This window comes from Paroedura picta, chromosome 1 (assembly GCF_049243985.1).
Source record: "Paroedura picta isolate Pp20150507F chromosome 1, Ppicta_v3.0, whole genome shotgun sequence".
Classification (NCBI taxonomy): Eukaryota; Metazoa; Chordata; class Lepidosauria; order Squamata; family Gekkonidae; genus Paroedura; species Paroedura picta.
In genome coordinates this window covers 184,617,019-184,634,530 of record NC_135369.1, presented here as the reverse complement: position 1 = coordinate 184,634,530, position 17,512 = coordinate 184,617,019, and the positions used below count along the sequence as shown (strand labels likewise).

Here is a 17,512-nt window from a genome sequence, read left to right as displayed (position 1 = left end):
CTTGGAAATTTTGTTGGTAAATTGGCACTCTCTTGTTAGGAGGTTCCCTCATTAAACTGTATATTGAGCCTGCACAGATTCATTTGTTTCCTTAGTTGAGGCCAGACATATTTCCTTGGGACCAGGGATCGCTAGCCGGTTGGAACTGGCCGAGTGTAAAAGACCCTGGAGAGCCACTGCCAGTTGGAGCAATGGTAACAAAAGTGCAGGAAACCTTGTGGCAAAATTCACAAAGGATAATATGCAAACCACAAAAGAGCCTCAACTCCACGAAACTATACAAATTGAAAGAGTACCCATACAATTTTAATGACAAACAATCAATCATAAAGTGTATACATAACTCCCAACAGGACCCAGTAGCTCAAACTATTTCGCATCTGCTTCTGTAGACTACTAGGACAAAAAACCATAAAGTCCAGTTATGATCAAAGACAACATGGACCACAGTGTAAGAAAAATAGTGTAATGGCCATTTATAATTTGTTGTTTATTAACCAATACCTGAATTAGGCCTTTATTTAAATATAAAGTTTTGCATTAATTGTAAGGTGACCAGATATTAACATTGGTAAAGCGGGACACCATTGACTGTGGGGGGGGGGGGGGTTGATTTAAAATTTGGTCTATATGGAGCAACAAAAATTTTCATAGAACTCACAGAATGCAAAAATAGCATTGCACCTATATATATGTTTTAATTTCAACATAAGTACAATTTGCCAGGTGCCCCCAGATGTCCCTCCAAAAGTGGGACCATCTGGTCAACTTAATTGAGAAGAGCAAACAGAGGCTTCATGTTCTGTCTATGCTGTAAATATGCTCTTCGACTAAGTCTATAAGGCAGAAAAAACCAAAAAGGTTGGAATGCAAAGTAAAACTGTAAGTCAATTAGACTCCATGCTAGAGGGAAATAGCTATACTTACTATTAGGGAATTTTTCACTGGCTATCAGTAAAAACTACAAACACTGTGTTTCTCCAGCCACAAAGATCCTTAAGGGAGTGCACTAGAGACATTGCTAAATAGCAATTATCCTCAGCCTCTCCCATGAAGATTCAAAAATTTAAAGGGAAACGATGACTAAAACTCCTATAGTTATTTAAAGGAGCCACTAATAGAAAAAGTATCCAACAAGTATAGAGTGAAGAAAGCAAGGATCCTAAACACATGCTCTCATTTCATCTGCCACATTGGATGCAGGATGCTCATCTCCCTGGGTACCAGGACTTTCCACAAGGGCTTTGTTGCTCTAAAAAGGCCTCCTATGCTTGGCAACTTTGGCTTGGGAAATGCCAGATTTGGGGGTGGCGCCCAGGGATATGAGGAAGGAATGGAGGGGGGCATAATGCCATGCAGTCCCCCCTCAAAAGGAAGGGATACCTGTAACTGCAGGAAATCTACAGGTCCCACCTAGAGCAGTGGTTCTCAACCTGGGGGTCAGGAGTCCCCTTTGGGGGTTGAATGACCCTTTCACAGGGGTTGTGGCAGGACAAGCAGCTTGGCCGGGGGTGGGGGGGCGCTATCCAAACAACAGCCTTGCAAGGTAGATCGAGATAGAGCGTTTGTCTGTCTGGAGCAGCGGAAAAGAATGAGATCAGCATGGCGGGACAAGAGGCAGAACTGAACTGAGAAACCCTGGAAAAAACCAATTTATATACAATCATGAACAATAGATCTTCACACCATTGGTCAGTTTCAGTTTATTTTCTGTGAAAGAACCCTTGCATAATTTTATGGTTGGGGGTCACCACAACATGAGGAACTGTATTAAAGGGCTGTGGCACTAGGAAGGTTGAGAACTACTGACCTAGAGGATCTAGGGGTCTTGATGATTGTTTTTAAAAATGAAAGAAGATATATTTCCTTTAAGAACAATTTTTTGGCTTCACGAACTGCAGTCGCCTTATGATTCTATGCAGCTGAGCAATTTAAACTGAAGGTCTGCGAGAGGTTTGGGAAATCCATTAGGGATGTCATCCTCCAGGTGGAGCCTGGAACATATTGCTCATTTGGAGGGGTGGGCTCTATGGCATCACATCCCGTTGAAGTCCCTCCCATCACAGAGATGGCAACGCGATTTAATATTCTTTCACAGCTCATTGTTGGCAACTGTGTTGTTGGCAATCTCCCCTACAAAATCCATCGGGTTTACTGATACTGCAGTAAGCTGTTTGCAGGATTTTTCAACCTTCAAGTGGGGGCTGAAGATCTCCTGGAATTACAACCGATCTCCAGACTTTAGATTAAAAGACTGTGTTTTTTTTCTCCCTCTTTTCGTCGCCGCCTTCTCCTTTTGCGGCTCTTTCCATGACTGCAGACCTCCGTGGACTACAACGACCATGATCCTCTGCCAGCCTGCAAAGGCTCTTGGTAATTGTAGTCCATAGACATCTGCAGACGTCGAAAGAGCAGCAGCAAAGGGCGGGGGGGCCATTCTCGGGAAACAACCTCACTTTCAACAAGCCCCTCGCCATGCATTTATTTTATTTCTTGTAAAAAATGAACAGCGCCCACGCGGCCTCCGTTTGACAGCCGCTCTTCCCCCCCTCGCCCCTCGTGGCCATGACGTCACCGGCCGTCCGACGAGCATCCCTCTCCGCCCGGCGACGTATGCAAATGAGAGCCCTCCCTTCGCTCGAGCGGTCGCCGCAAGGCGGAGGAGAAGACGCCGCCGCTGCCGCAGTGGCCCGGATGCTGGGAGCTCCTCCCTCCCCTATATTTCTTTATTATTCTATTTGCTGCCGATCCGTCGCCTTCGGCTCCTCGGCTCTGCCCGCCTGCCGTTTTTTTTTTTTTTCTCTTCACGAGGCTGCGGGTCGGCGGCGCGAGCCACTGCAGCGCCCAACCGTCAACGGTCAGCGGCCAACCGTCAAGCGCGGCCCTCTCAGCCCGGCCGCCTCGCCCGCTCACCAGCCCAGCCCAGCCGAGGGGCCGAAGGGAGCCGCGGCCGAGGCAGAAAAGGAGCGGGAGAAGAGGCAGGCCGGCGCTCGACGCCCACCCGCCACCATGGTGAGGGGCCGCAGCGGCGGGGGCGGTGGGGGGGGGCGAGGTGATTTTTCTCTTCCCCTCCCCTTTGGGAAGGCGATGCGGTGGATTTTTTTTGGGGGGGGGGGTTAAAAAATGCGCCCTTGCTAGGTAGCCTTTCCTGGCGCCCGTCCCCCACCCACCCACTACGTTTTTTTCAAAAGCCTCTCGATGACGTCCTGGTCTCCCCCCCCCTCGCCTGCTCCAATGGCTTTTCCGGTTCGGACCCCCTTCCCTGCAGTGCCCCACCCCTCGTCAGGAGCCTTCCCAACCCCGCAACCATCTGCTAATACCCCCCTTTCTTTTCCAGTCTGAACCCCTTCTCAACATGCTGGGTTTTTTTTTTGGGGGGGGGATAAGATCTCGAGCCCACGCAGCTCCTCTGGCGTATTCGCTTGGCTTTCCACAGAACCACCTTCCTCCCCTAGAGGCTTGTGCCTCTTCCATTGCTACCCCCCCTCCCTTTCTACCGTGTCCTCCTACCCTCTTAGCTTTTTTTTCTTTTCATACCGCCCCCCCCCCATTCCAGGCTTCAGTAGTGGCTTAAGCTTTGCCTCCCCCAGCATTGTATCGAGGGTTCCCCCGTGCTACCAACTATTCCTTTCACCCAATGGCTTGCCTTCTTGCTACTTGCTAATTTCCCCTCCCCCAGATTCCGTGGTCGTTTGCCTTTCTCACTACCAGTTATTGCTGCTCCCCCAATCCTGTATAGTGATTTCCCCCCCCTCACTACCAGCTCCCCCCAGCATTCTATGGTGGCTTGCCTCCTCCACTATTACCTACCCCCCCTTCTATAGTGTGTTTCCTTACTACCACCAGCTATTTCTTTTCCTCCCCCCATCGTGCCTTCTCACAGTGATGCATGCTGTCTAATAAAAAGAAATAACCCTTCATATTCAATGAGTTGTTTATGCAGAATTGCTGTGCCAGGGGAGGTTACTTTCTTAATACCAGCCAACATTCCCCCCCCCAAAAAAAAACTGGGAAATTTGGTATTTTAGCAAGCCTTTCAAGTAGAATAACCTAATCTTGAGGAGGTGCTTGCATGCTATTAGGTTCAAGTAAACGGGCATAAGCTTTTGGATTACCACAGCCTTTGCATTTTCCCTGCAGCTGCGAGTTTTCTCAACATGCTGCCTTTCTTCCCACACAGTTAAAGCTAAGATTCCTGCTGTAATACTGCCATAGTCTTTGACATTTTTTTCCTAGAGCTTCCTGATGATTTCCAGACCACTTTCATGTTGTTTCTTGGTGTGCCATCAGGTTTCTTCCTTCTAATGCCCCTTGCTCATGTTTCCATTGTGCTTAATCAGGGTGTTGAAGTAATTTCATGCAGCACGTTAAATCTTTGCCCAGAAATACCTTAAATGCCATATTCACTTGTGCTTTGATTTCCTGTCCTCTTTTCCACTAACATTGATAACTTTTTTTCCCTTCATAAGGTAGTTGGAACACCTTGCATTAAGCAACACTATAATATTCTCCTTTGTTGCCCTTTTATCATAGAACTATAAAATACACAGAAGTCTTCCTGTTCTACATCAGTCATCTTGCTTTAGGTGCAAGATTCAGCCATGTTTTCATCTTTGAATACCTGAGCGGTCCTTTCCCAAGCAGACTTGTGCAGAGTGAATGCCCCCTTCTCACAAAAGCCTACCTTTTAAATGTGATTTAAACGGCTTATTAAATGAGCCTTTCCCCCATACATAAAAGACCACATTTTATATCCTTGGTGGTGGTGTGCTGGTTTTGCTGTTTTCACAAGGTTTCTTCTTCTCATGTGGCAGTGTTTGATGTTGATATCCACATGAAAAGTGACAGTGCCTTTGGCAGCAGACCTGCCTGATGAGTTTTGTTGCTCCAATCGGGAAATGACTACTTGAAAGCATAAAGTGGGAGGCATGCAGGATTGACTGCTGTTTCATTGAATAAGGGGGAATGAGGAAGAAAAAGGCTGCCTGATTAAAAATCTGGGTGATTAAAATTTGCTTTTCATAAAATAATTCCAGCATAGTCTCTGCTTCTGCAGTATTTTATGTCAACGCTAGGGGTGACTCCTCCCAGCTGCTAGTGCCAAGAATCAACGCCCTTTCCCACAAACATTTGTTAGCCTAAATTATATATTGCCTTCCCTTTTCTAAGAACTTCTAATTTTTAACTTGGAAACCCTGTGAGCCTTGTCCTTCCATTTCAGCTCTTCTGTTGTTCAAAGTTTTGCAATGAATGTGAATGTCAAAGGGCTGTCTCTCTTTTTTTTTACTTTAGTTTTAAGTTTTTTTTTAAAAAAAAGGGAGCTCAGCTTTCAGTTTTCTAAGCAAGGATGTGGAGGAAAGACTTAATAATAAGGCTCATATTCACAATGTGTACTGTGACTATGAAGACTGAAAATGTAGTGTAGGTATTCTGCTGAAATATTGAAATGAACTGGACAAAACAGTTTTGGGCAATACTGTAACAAGGTAAGGCAGGAAATGTGATGTCTCAGTAATGTAAAGTCAAAACTACAGCAGTTATTCTGAGCAAACATACTTGAGAATGAACTCTCACTGAAAATAACAGGCTTCATTCTTGAATACATGTGATTAGCATAGGGTTATCAAAGTTAAAAAAACAAGCCTTAAAGCATTGTTGTCAGTAAATTCTGCATTTAATGTTTAACTAAATCTAAGGCTTATACTTTATTCAGAATTATTTTGTGAGAAATTTTTGTATTCAAGAATAACTGTCAAGTGAAGTTCTTGTATAATGTCCCTGTAAAAAGGAAGCCGTTATATACATTTGAATTTCAGTTGCATTTCCTTTATTCAGGGAATGTTACATCTGAATTCAAAATTAATAGGTTATCCTAGCGTAGTGCTGCCTAAAACTTTTTTCCATATAGTATAGCAGCATTGCTCTGCCTTGAGTTTCTCACCAGGAAGCTGGCCGTCTATTAGTACTTGGGGACAAACTGGCCTTGATCCACAGGTTAAACTTGTTGAAGGGCATATGCTTTTGCCATATCAAACACTGTGTTTCAGGCACTGTTTGCTGTGTGGTAGGAGGATTGCTGTTTGAGAAGTATAAATACTGAGTTCCACTGATTATGGTTTGCTCTTCCAGGGGACCATCCAGGGGACTACAACAATATCTAGCACTCACAAGTGAATAGCAGCTTGGCAGCCCACTTACAAAGTGTTCTATAGCTGCTTGATGTGCTTAGCACATCTTTTGGCACCTGCCACTCTAAATACAAAAGGCATAAATGTTTTTTGTAGGTGTGAGATGTGAATAGCTTCTGCATGGGTTATCTACCTTGAGTTCAATACTTTTGGGACTCATCTCCCACACCCCGACCCCCCACCCCGCTTCTCCACAGTCGCTTAGTGCATTCTTGCACCACTGAGGGTTCCCCCGGCTTTTTGATAATCTTATTATACTTGCTGTGCTCCAGAGTTTTGGGAAAGACTTTGGCCTGGTCTGCTGCTGTATGGGAAAGAAGATTTGGATTCCCCCCCCCCTGTGTAATATCTATTTTCCCTGGCCTGTTTTTTCCCTAGAACATAAAACCAACAGTAGCATATCTATCGATATACTGTTGTGACAATAAGTTCTCTGGATTCTCGGCCTTTATTTTATAAATAGTAAATTTCTAGCTTGTTCTGTTACAGAGATTTAAGGAAAAATGCATGTATTTGAAGCTCAAAGGGCAAGAGACTTATTTTATTTTTTGACCGAAACCTGGGAATTCAGAGCACCTGCTAATTATACTGATATTCTAGTACTGCTTTAAAAATAATATATACATACATAGTTTTGAAAAACTGGGAGTCTGAGGAGGTGTCCACTTGCAGTGGGAGTGAGGTGGGGAAGCCTGCTATGTGGAAACTCCACTGCTGTTCTGCTTTGTCCACTTCACATAAGCAATCCTGTCCTTTTGCATAAGATATCCATGTTCCCCCCTGCATTTGGTCTTGTTGAGCTTTTCTTCCAGTCCAGGGTGTTTGGTCCTGAGAAGGATAATTTATTCCCCACTCTTCACTCAGGACTGTTTCTGTTCCCAGGGTGCCACATTCTTTAATCAGGCTGCAGTATCTTGCATGTGGGCAAACGTTCCTTTCCTGAGCAGTGTGCACAGAGCTACTCTCGTTTACATTATGGCATTGTAATGTCACCTATTGACTGTGATCTGTCATTATAATTGCATTTTTGAGAGAGGATATCTAGGGCAGGGAGCTGGAGAAGTGTTCTGTAGCGGATTTTCTCCTTTTCCTGTTTCCAGTATATTTCTTGCTATTGGGATATGGGAAAATTCACAATTCAATGGTCTTTCAAATAAAGGAATAATACTGAAATGCAGTTGGGCCCATTTACTTAAATATGTTTAAATAGTGCTATAGTAAGTTCATTTTTTGAAATTAAGTTTTTATACAATTAATATAGAGATTTTTTTTTTAGTGTGAAGTAACATATTCTTTATGTTTCTGCAGGACCGAAGCGCTGGCAGGCATAGTGAACGATCTGAGGTGAAAGTTTTGTAGTGATAGGTAGTTTTTCTTATAAGGTAACCTCTGTAATCGGGATAAAGCAAGTTACAAAAATTGTGAAAGAAACTGAATTTCTTAGTGTAGTACTGTTAAAAATTGGCATCTACAGGTACGTTAAAATCTTAAAGGCAATGTGCTAATGATTTTTTTAAAAATTTACTTTGTCTAAGATATTTTTGTGATTAGGTATGAAGTTTATTTGACTAGTAGCTTCAAAGCCCATTCCTAAAACGGGCCCTGAAAGCTGCCCCTGGCCAGGCAGCTTAAGGTGGCTTTGGGCCACAGCTCGCGGCTGGATCAAGCGGGGCGGGCGGGGGCTGGGCAGCTCGTTAGCAGGGCTGAGACAGAGCTCCTTAGCAGGCAGTCAGCAGGCTGGGAGGCCCTTGTCAGCAGCCCCATTGTTGCAGGCCAAGAGGCCCTTGTTAGCAAGCCCTCCACCACGACCCTTTGACCAGGGCCTCTCCCCTTACCTGCTGCTGACTCCAGGCACTGAGAGCAAAGAGGCTAGAGAGCAAAGAGGCTAGAGTCAAAGACCAGAGGGCGGGAGCTGCAGGGGCAGGGCCAATCGGGGCAAAGCTGGCTGCACCCTGATTGGCCCTATTCCAACTTGGACAGCTGGACACATCCCATCCCCTAGGCTGTTTCAGAAATATATAGAGGAATAACAATGGATAAGGATATATATACATATACATACACCCTTGCATAACAAAATAGAACAACAAAGATTGCCATCAAGTTTGTAGGGACCCGCACTGCCAAGGTCCATTTCTATGCTAATAGCCTGTGTACCAATGGAGCTCTCATTTGTGGCAGTCAGTGAACCAGTGGTGACATCCATGCTTCAAAGACTACCTGATAAGTACACGAGGAAGGGATATGAAATTTTGTAAAAACTGGTCCCCTAAATATGTTTGGTGAGAGCAGGACAGATACTAACAGTGTTTATGGTCTTCCCATTGACAAAGAAATAAGCAAATGTATGTGGTGAAATAGTTCAAACTTCATTGCTCACATCAGCAATTGTGGCTGACAGGACAAAAGTTCTATAACATGTAAGCAGAATTAACTGAAAAGCTTTGAATCTGGAGTGGTCAGGTACAGTAGTCTCCCCCCTCCCCATTTCTGGCTTTCAGTTCTTTCTACCTTGTCTCTGCATAGTTGATACACAATAATGGTTAGTACCTCTAATTTCCTTTTTGTTACTCTTTTTTGTTGTTGGGAGAGAGATACTTATTAGGTTTCTATTGCCAGATTTCATTGCAATTGCTGTGGCATAGCCCTTCCAAGTTAATAATAGGTTGAGACTTTCGATAATTTAATAGACCCATCGTTGTGCCTCTGCAATAGGCTAGCTCTCCCCCTCGTCACAGCAAGGAATGCGTTGTTGTTGTTAGTTGCGATAATTTATTAAATAAATAACACATTGCCTTGGTGTAAGCATCCAAAGTTTGTCCAGAATTTCTTAAATATTCCTCAGAGTACATGAAAAGTTGCAGGGAAATGGTAGTAATTAAAAGTTTTGCTTAAATTCATTGTACATTGGTCATATTGATAAAGCATCAAGAATTTCCCCCCTGAAAGATAAATTGTAGTAGAAAATAAGTAATATTCATGTTGAGGTTGGGGGGGGGGGGTTGATCCATCTGCAGAAGGTACTAATTCTTGTGTGAATGCTTGGCTGATTCCATCCAGTGGTATATGAAGAAGAAGAAGAAGAGTTGGTTCTTATATGCCGCTTTTCCCTACCCGAAGGAGGCTCAAAGTGGTTTACAGTCACCTTCCCATTCCTCTCCCCACAACGGACACCCTGAGGGGGTGGGTGAGGCTGAGAGCGCTGATATCACTGCTCGGTCAGAACAGTTTTATCAGTTTTATCAGTGCCGTGGCGAGCCCAAGGTCACCCAGTTGGTTGCATGTGGGAGAGCGCAGAATCGAACCTGGCATGCCAGATTAGAAGTTCGCACTCCTAACCACAACACCAAACTGCAGTGTAGCTAGCAGCAGGGTTTCTTAGAGTTATGTGTGTGACTGCTTACAGACTACATTCTAAACATGAAGAAGAATAGTTTTTATATGCCGCTTTTCTCTACCCAAAGGAGTTTCAGAAGGGCTTACAGTTTCCTGCCCTTTCCTGCTGTATTGTATCTTTTCAGCTAGGCTGAATAATGACCAGGAAATCCTTTACTCCAAATCTTTACTTTCGAGCATCATTAACTTAATGGTTACCTCAGAGGAAACAGCCTTATTACTTGTATTCTACTGTTGAAAGTAGTTAAAATGTAAAGGTAGTTGTAGGAATAGGACTCCCATAATAAACCTGAAAACAGTATCCAGTCACCTATTGTATTGGATTTGGATTTAAAACCAAAGCAGTGGTTCTCAAATTGTTGGATTGCTGAGTCCTTTTTATCAATTAAAGGCTGAATAAAGATAATTAATGTTTGCTGGGTCTAGGTCTGGGTCCATGCCTGTTGCTTGTTGGATTATTTTTTAAAAATTTGTGCCATTTTAAGGCTGCGTGTCTCAGAATGGTCTCAGGGCATCTAAGATCATTAAAACCATATACAAATATTTGTAATATTATTTAAAATCATTTACAAGTTATCTAAAAAGCTCCTAATAAAATAACACTGCTCCATCACAAAGTCCCTCAAACCTAGAGTCAGACAAAATCAAAATTAAATTATAATTCCCCAGGGTTCAGGTGGAGTGGATAAGGTACAAGTAGGGGGCATTAGACTCAACCATATACTTTGTTGAAGAGTGGTGTTTTACAGGCCCTTTGGAACTAGTGCAGCTGCTGGATAACAGGTGGTATGTGGGCGCTCCACAGGGTCCTAGCAAGGACCTGGGCAGTTACATTCTGGATCAGCTATAATTTCCAGACTAAGGTTAAAGGAAGTCCATCATGGAATGAGTTTCAGTAGTCTCTTCTGGAGGTGACCGTTGCATGGATCACTGTGACTATGTGTTCTGGAGTGTGAGAATTCAGCTGATTGCTCCCAATAAGCAGACTTTGTTGAAGAAAGTATCTTTATTGAGGATATGATACTAACAACTCTAATCCTTTGACAAGACTATATACCTAGGAACCATTGCCCCTTCTTAATCTCCAGTCCCTTAGCTCCCCCTGTATTCCCATTTGAGCATGAAACACTCCAGATGCCATATTTCATAGCCAGGCTAGGAAGACACAGCTGGTGCCTCTGGCCCCAAAGTCGAAGGGAGATAACACATTCCCACACATCAAACAAATTTATTTATTATATATTTATATACACTGACCTTCCCTGAGGCTCAGAGCAGAGTCCCTGGTTCAAACTAGCCTAAACAAGCTACAGTCACACCTAAGGCCATTAATTATACAGAATGAAAGGCAGATTTAAAAAAAAACAAATGGCAAAAGTTTGGATACATGGTTTGACATTGGGCCAGGTAGGGTGCTATTAGCTTTTCTTGATGTAGATGGAAAAATGCCTGCTGCACTGCCTTTGTGATCTGCACCTCTATGCTAAGGGAGGCGTCAAGGATCACTCTGAAATTACTGATGGTTTGAGACTTATTAGCTGCACCCTGTCTGGACCAGGGGGATGATCTTCCTCTTCTGGATCCTTCCTACTCAGCCTCAGGACCTTGATATTCAGGGGACTGAGCTGAAAGTGGCTTTACTGGAGTTACTCTGACACGGCTCTCAGACACCTAACCAAAGATTAGGGTGGAGTGTGCAGCTAGCTGCTCATTAACAGAGTCATCCGAATATTGGTGACACACTAGCCATACTTCCAAATAAGCTGAGCTAGAGTGTGCTTAAAGATGTTGAATAGCATCAGGGAGAGAATTGTGACTTGTGGAGTTTGTAACAGTGTGATTGTCCCTTGCCAATAGCAACCCTTTGTCCCTAGTTGCGAAGGAAAGAGAACAGCCACTGTAAAGCTGACTCCAGTGTCCCTGTATTGGTGAGGTGGTGAGCTAGAAGCTCATGATCTGTTATGTCAAACACTACTGTGAGAACTGATAACACAAGCAGTACCAATGTGCTTTGGTCTAGCTGTCTTTAGAGATTATCTGTTAAGGCAATCAATGCCATTTCCACCACCAGGACAGGTTGCAAACTGGATTGGAATGGGTCCAGTGATGCTTCATCTAGGTATGCCTTTAGTTGGTGGGCAGCTGCCCACTCAACTGCCTTAGCTAGAAACATCAAGTGTGAGATGGGGCGGTAGCTAGTCTGGTTCTGCGGATCTAGCGTTGGATTCTTCAATGGGTTCAAACTTGAATGTGCTGTCAAATGCAATGGAAGTTGCATAGAAATCGTTTACAGCTTTCGCTACCATCTCATAAGCGTCCAATAAGATGTTCTTGCCATTTTGTTGTCGAGAGTCTTCCTACAAACTTGCTCTAGCCTCCTCAACTCCTGTTTCTTTTCTCACAGTTATCCCATTTAGCAGAGGGCTGGCTTGAGACTAAGGTGGACCCTTCCCTGTGCTGCTTTAGTTCCTGTCCCTTCCCCTCCATTGCAAACTATCCTAACTTACAATTTTTAAAATTCCACCCTACCCACTCTAATTCACATACTCTCGAAGCCAAACAGTTTAAACATAATAATTGTAACAGCTATAACAATAGTGATGGCTGTAGGTAGGGTGTAGTCTGGTTGTAGGTAGTATAAGGGCAGCATGTTTACTTCTCTTTTCTGAGAAAATGACAATAAAACAAAAAGCAAAATTGAGTGTGCCACATCTGGTAACGGTTGATGTGTAAAAGATATTAACACCTTGCAAGAAGTTTGAATTGGATCAGTATGAAGAGATAGATAACTGTGAAAATGGCCTTATTGCTTTTTGTCTGTGTACTGTAGAAATTTCTTCCTGGCAAGTAATCTTTTTTTGGGGGTCTGGGATCTAATAAAGCATTTAATTGATTAACACAGTGGCCTGTGTTGATACAGTTTTGTGGGTGATATAGTTATTAATGAGCAAACTTTTAATATTTCTTTAAGTCTGCTTTAATGATAGTACTCAACTTCCTGGACTGGGGAGGAAGGGTAGAACAAAACACCAAGATATTCATTTCCTGAAAAAGTCCTTAGCTTCAACTTCCCCACTTAGCCACAATTTTTTTTTGAAGTTAGTATGCTAATCAGTTTGACAGAAGAATTAGTTGGAAACTGTAGAACTTGTAGAATGCTAGCACTACAGCAGTATGTGAAAAGAATTTCTGCCAGTGCCAGGTTTTTTTTTTAATTGAATCTGGTTGTCAGACTCTTGCATCTTTTAATACAAGCATTTTATTGTTGGCCAACATTTATAGGAATGTATATATTAAAATAGCTCACTGGACCTTTCTTCTTACAGAATTATTTATCATACACAGACAAATGGATGATTTGTGTTACCCCGGTATTTTTTCTTAACATAACAGGTGCTTGCTAACTGGACCTGGTATTCCCAAATAACTTGATTAGACATTTTAATATTTTGTACCATGTTGAGTGAGCTATGGGAAGCATATAGCATCAAAAGCTACCAAAGATCAGGTAAAAAACTGCTGAAATATGGCTCCTTTGCATTTTATACCAACAGTCCAGTTGCTCAAGGCTCTGTACAGTAGTTTAAAAATCACAATAAAAGTGTAGAACTACCAAAATCTACAATATTGGCCTTAATTCACATTTGTTGGATAATAAGAGTTTTTTAAAAAATCTATCATGGGTTCAAATATGCTTTCAGGAAGGGACAGTTCTGTCACTGTAGCTAAACATGAGTATCTCCATTCATGTTCTCAATGTCCTACACTGGTGCATTGTTTGCAGGAATTTCCAGCTGATCTTAATGCCAGAGTGCAATATGAGGAGCTGAGGGATTTGATCAGAAGTTAGTATTCTTGGATCAAGAGCTAATATGTAACCAATTTTTATTTATTTATTTATTTAGATTTCTATACCACCCATTTTTTTTGCAGCTCTGGGCGGTTTACACTGAACATTATACAACTTACATGGAACATTATACAGACTATAACATCAAAACAACTTTCAATAAAACATCAAAAGATTACATCAAAAGATTAAAAAACCACATTTATTATAGAAATACCAATTAACAGTAACTTTGGGAGAGTCATGGGCGGGGGGCTGGGGGGGACCATCTTCCATAGGGATTTAGATTTTTTATTATCATTCGATTTATAGACCATTGCTCCCCGAATGGGCTTGCGGCGGGTTTACATCATAAAACATTTAAACACAATAAACCCCAATAAAATTTCCCAAACTTAACATCATAAAGGCAGCAGTGGTCACAACTCCAATCCCATTCTCCCTCGTTCAGCCTGGTGGGCACGAGGACTTTTAGTGAGAGTGGGAGCAGGTCTAATAAGCTACTAATGAGCTACTGGAGGGGATCCTGAGTTGGACTACGGGGAGTCTGCCCTGGCCTCAACCATATGCCTGGCAGAAGAGCTCCGTCTTGCAGACCCTGCGGAAAGCTGACAACTCCGGCAGGGCCCTCAGCTCTTTCGGGAGCTCATTCCACCAGGTGGAATATTTGTGTTAATCCATTTTACTAGGTTTGCAAAGTTCTCAGTTACCCATAAATTCTTACTAACTTGCCTGAATAACCTACTTAAATAAGTAATTTGTGGTACATTAATAGCCTGGAAGAGAAACAAGGTATTTTTTTTGGGGGGGGGGGGTCACATAGTTTTCCTAATCAGTCATGTGGAGATTTTCACTCTCACACTAGAATGCGTCTGAAAATTGAATTGCTTAGTTATGTCACTGCAGCTGTAAGTAGACCATGGTATCTGCATTGCCTAATCCTATAAAATGTTCAAGTGGTCTTAAGGATGGACAGATATGTGCAATTACTGTAAATGAAGTATCTGGTCTCCATGTTGTATTGTAGTCTGCTTTTGTACAGCTTTCCTTAGGGCAATGTAGGACTGCTTTTCAAATCTGAGGGCGTTTCCGCACCCTGCCTTTAATATGCAACTGGAATGTTTCCAATTTATAAACATTAGTTCGACTGTAAACAGCAGATCCCCTGGAGCTTCTGATATCCCCAGATCTTCTATCACAAGATCCCATGTGGCACCCAAATCCCGAATGGTTCAGACTGACTCCTTGTAAACTGATAAAATGAAACATTGTAAGAAGGGGTACAGTCCTGAAGTCATTGATACCCAATTTTCATCCCAAAAACTTTCAGTGACCAGAATATATAACGCCTCTTGGAAAGTCTTTGTCAGGTGCTGCAATAGAAAAAAGGTCGACTGTTTTCCCCCTGATTTGAATTAGTTCTGGACTTGCGTCAGGAAGGTACTTCCAGAGGGCTATGGGTAGCCACTTTGAGGAGACAGGTTGCGACACAACACAATTCTATCAACTTGCGAGGGGGGTTCCCATTTCTAGGTACCCCCATATCGTTAAAGAAATTAAGGGAATAACTGCCAAGCAACTTCCACAGGATGTTGAACACAATTCTCAGGGCACTCACAATGGAACCTTTTGAACCGGGTAGTGAAATGCCAATGATTCTTTCCCCAAAACAATATTTTTGATAGCGGTAACCTCTGCTTACAGAATTTCAGAGTTGGGAGCCTTGTCGGTAAAACCATGCCTTTGAGTGTTTCATGAAGAGAAGGTGGTTCTCCAAACTGACCCTTCCTTTCAGCCAAAGATCTCTTTGACCTTCCACTCTTCCCATGAAATTAGCTTACCTACATTCTGTCCAAGTCCATCACAGTCCGTCACACCCCATGGAAAGCCTGTGGCATAATTTAGACGTCAGGAGGACCCTGAAGGCCTGTCTCTTTAGAACTCAGCTTTTTAGAAAAATCAACTCCTTGTTTATATCTTTTCCTGCTCCAAACAAGGGAAGACCTTAACAGCAGTAGCCATAGGGAAGTACCTTAGATTTTGTATAGTTGAGACCTACAAGTCACAAGGCAAACAGCCTCCCAAGGATATCACAGCCCATTCTGTATGCAATATGGCCCTAATGCCGCTTTTGCCAGTCAGGGTAACTCTAAAGAAAAGTGGGACAGCTTGTAGTTCTACACTGAGCAGAAAAGTAAACCTGACCCTTAGGCTTACAATTAAGTAACTATCACTATTTTACAGAATATGTTCAAATGGGTAGCCGTCTGAAGTAGCACAATAAAATGAGTCCAGTAGCACCTTTAAGGCCAACAAAGATTTATTTAGGGTGTGAGCTTTCGAGTGCAAGCACTCTTCGTCAGACTATGAACTCCTTACATGACAGGGAATATAGTCTTTGCAATGAATGAAGCTATACAAATTATGAATAATACAAGCTATGAATGAAGCTATACGAATTAAACACACTTGTCTCTGTTTTTCTTTTCATTTAATGTGAAGGTTCCAACCAAAAACAATCTTTAGATGTGTCCCATTTTCACTTTTCCTCAGTGCTTGTCCCAAGTACAAATCAATATTTATGTACCATACCAAGTTATCAAAATATACAATTAACTATCAAATAATACCTTACCTCTCACTATTAGATCAATATAAGTGATTCCAAATCACCTGTATAACACCTGTAATTAAATACATTTAGTAGGCTTATGTATAATTCAAAACTTAGGAAATAACCAAGTAACAACATAAGTTATCATCAACCTTAACTTAATTAAACAAAAAAATTCTTAACATATAATCTGGCCAGTGGCTCTGTATCGTATGGGGATGGTTGTCTGTAGACTGTTCCCAAATACACTGATAGTAATGCAGTTATTAAAGCACTCCCCCATTCATGCAACAGCCGAACAGGTGTGTAAAGCAGCCCCCTGGTCTATATCTTGACCCTTATAAAGCATTATAGGATTCATGCCTATAGCTCAGCTGATGCCAACTTTGATAAGACTAGTACTTCAACTAGCGACTGGTCTTGTAGGTCCCACTTTGGGTCTCTTCTGCTCAGTGGGGAAACAACCGTTCAGTACTCACCATGAAAGGTCCCTCTACCCTGAAGTTACAGAGGATACTTTATATTCTCTGGGCTTGTTCTCATTGTACAACATGTTCAAGTGGCTCAACTACTAACTATGTGGATAGTTTGGCATTTTGTTCCCAACAACTAGGATAGACCTGTATATAAATTCAGTTAGTTCTATGACTTCTATCCTCTTCTGCTTCTTCACTTTGCAAAAAAAAAAAAAAAAAAAAAATGGAGGGAACCTACTGCTTTTTCTCTCCAGTGTTAACGTATTAGTAATTTAAGCTATAGGTAGTTGATGACAGTTTCCAAGTGAAGGATACAAAAGTAGACAGGAAGCAGAAGAAAAGTTGATCCTGTCTCCCTAGTGAGTGCGAAATAACTCACTAAGGTGTCCTCTGTAACTTCAGGGGTGAAGAACCCTTCATGGTGAGTACCCAACAGTCAATCTTTCAGAACTCTCTCAGCCCCATCTACCTAACAGGGTGCCTATTGTGGGGAGAGGAAGGGTAGGCAATTGTAAACTGCTTTGAGTCTCCTTCAGGTAGTAAAAAAGCAAGTACAAAACAGCTCTTCTGATGAACTGTAATTCGGCATATACAGTTGGATTACAGTATATTTTCAGGTGTATTTTTTCCTTGACGAAAGAATTCACAGTCCTTCCCTGGTTCCATTTTCTATGGGGGGAGAATTTATGGACATTGGTAGATGGTACCGCAATAATGGGAAGTAGTAGTACCTTGTAAGAGTTGTTGATTCTCTGATTGACTACTGTGGAATCACAGATTATAACCAAAGTTGTGCTTAGTTGTAAAAAGGTAAAGGAAAACATACCACTGCTACTATTTTGTTTTTAATATTTGTTCATGGAAATATTGCCACATATTTTAGTAACTGGTCATTGCTGCTTGTAGCTGGAACAAAACGAAGAAAGACTGTTTTTCCCTTTAAGGCAAAGGACATCTGAAAAATGGATTTTTCCACTGCTCTTCCAGG

At 42.3% G+C, this 17,512-nt stretch overlaps 1 protein-coding gene across 3 annotated transcripts in view; it reads left to right on the top strand.

Annotated features, from left to right (window-relative positions):
* Positions 1–2,550: 2,550 nt before the first annotated feature.
* PPP3R1 (protein phosphatase 3 regulatory subunit B, alpha) overlaps positions 2,551–17,512 on the top strand; it is a 57,602-nt gene continuing 42,640 nt past the window's right edge. For 2 of the 3 annotated variants that reach the window (XM_077315011.1, XM_077315000.1), the window contains exons 1-2: positions 2,551–3,012; positions 7,497–7,532. In XM_077315011.1, coding sequence (XP_077171126.1) covers positions 2,566–3,012; positions 7,497–7,532 — 483 coding nt within the window. In that variant the 5' untranslated portion in view covers positions 2,551–2,565. The remainder of the gene's footprint in view (positions 3,013–7,496; positions 7,533–17,512) is intronic. The other variant, XM_077315020.1, reaches the window with a different exon arrangement.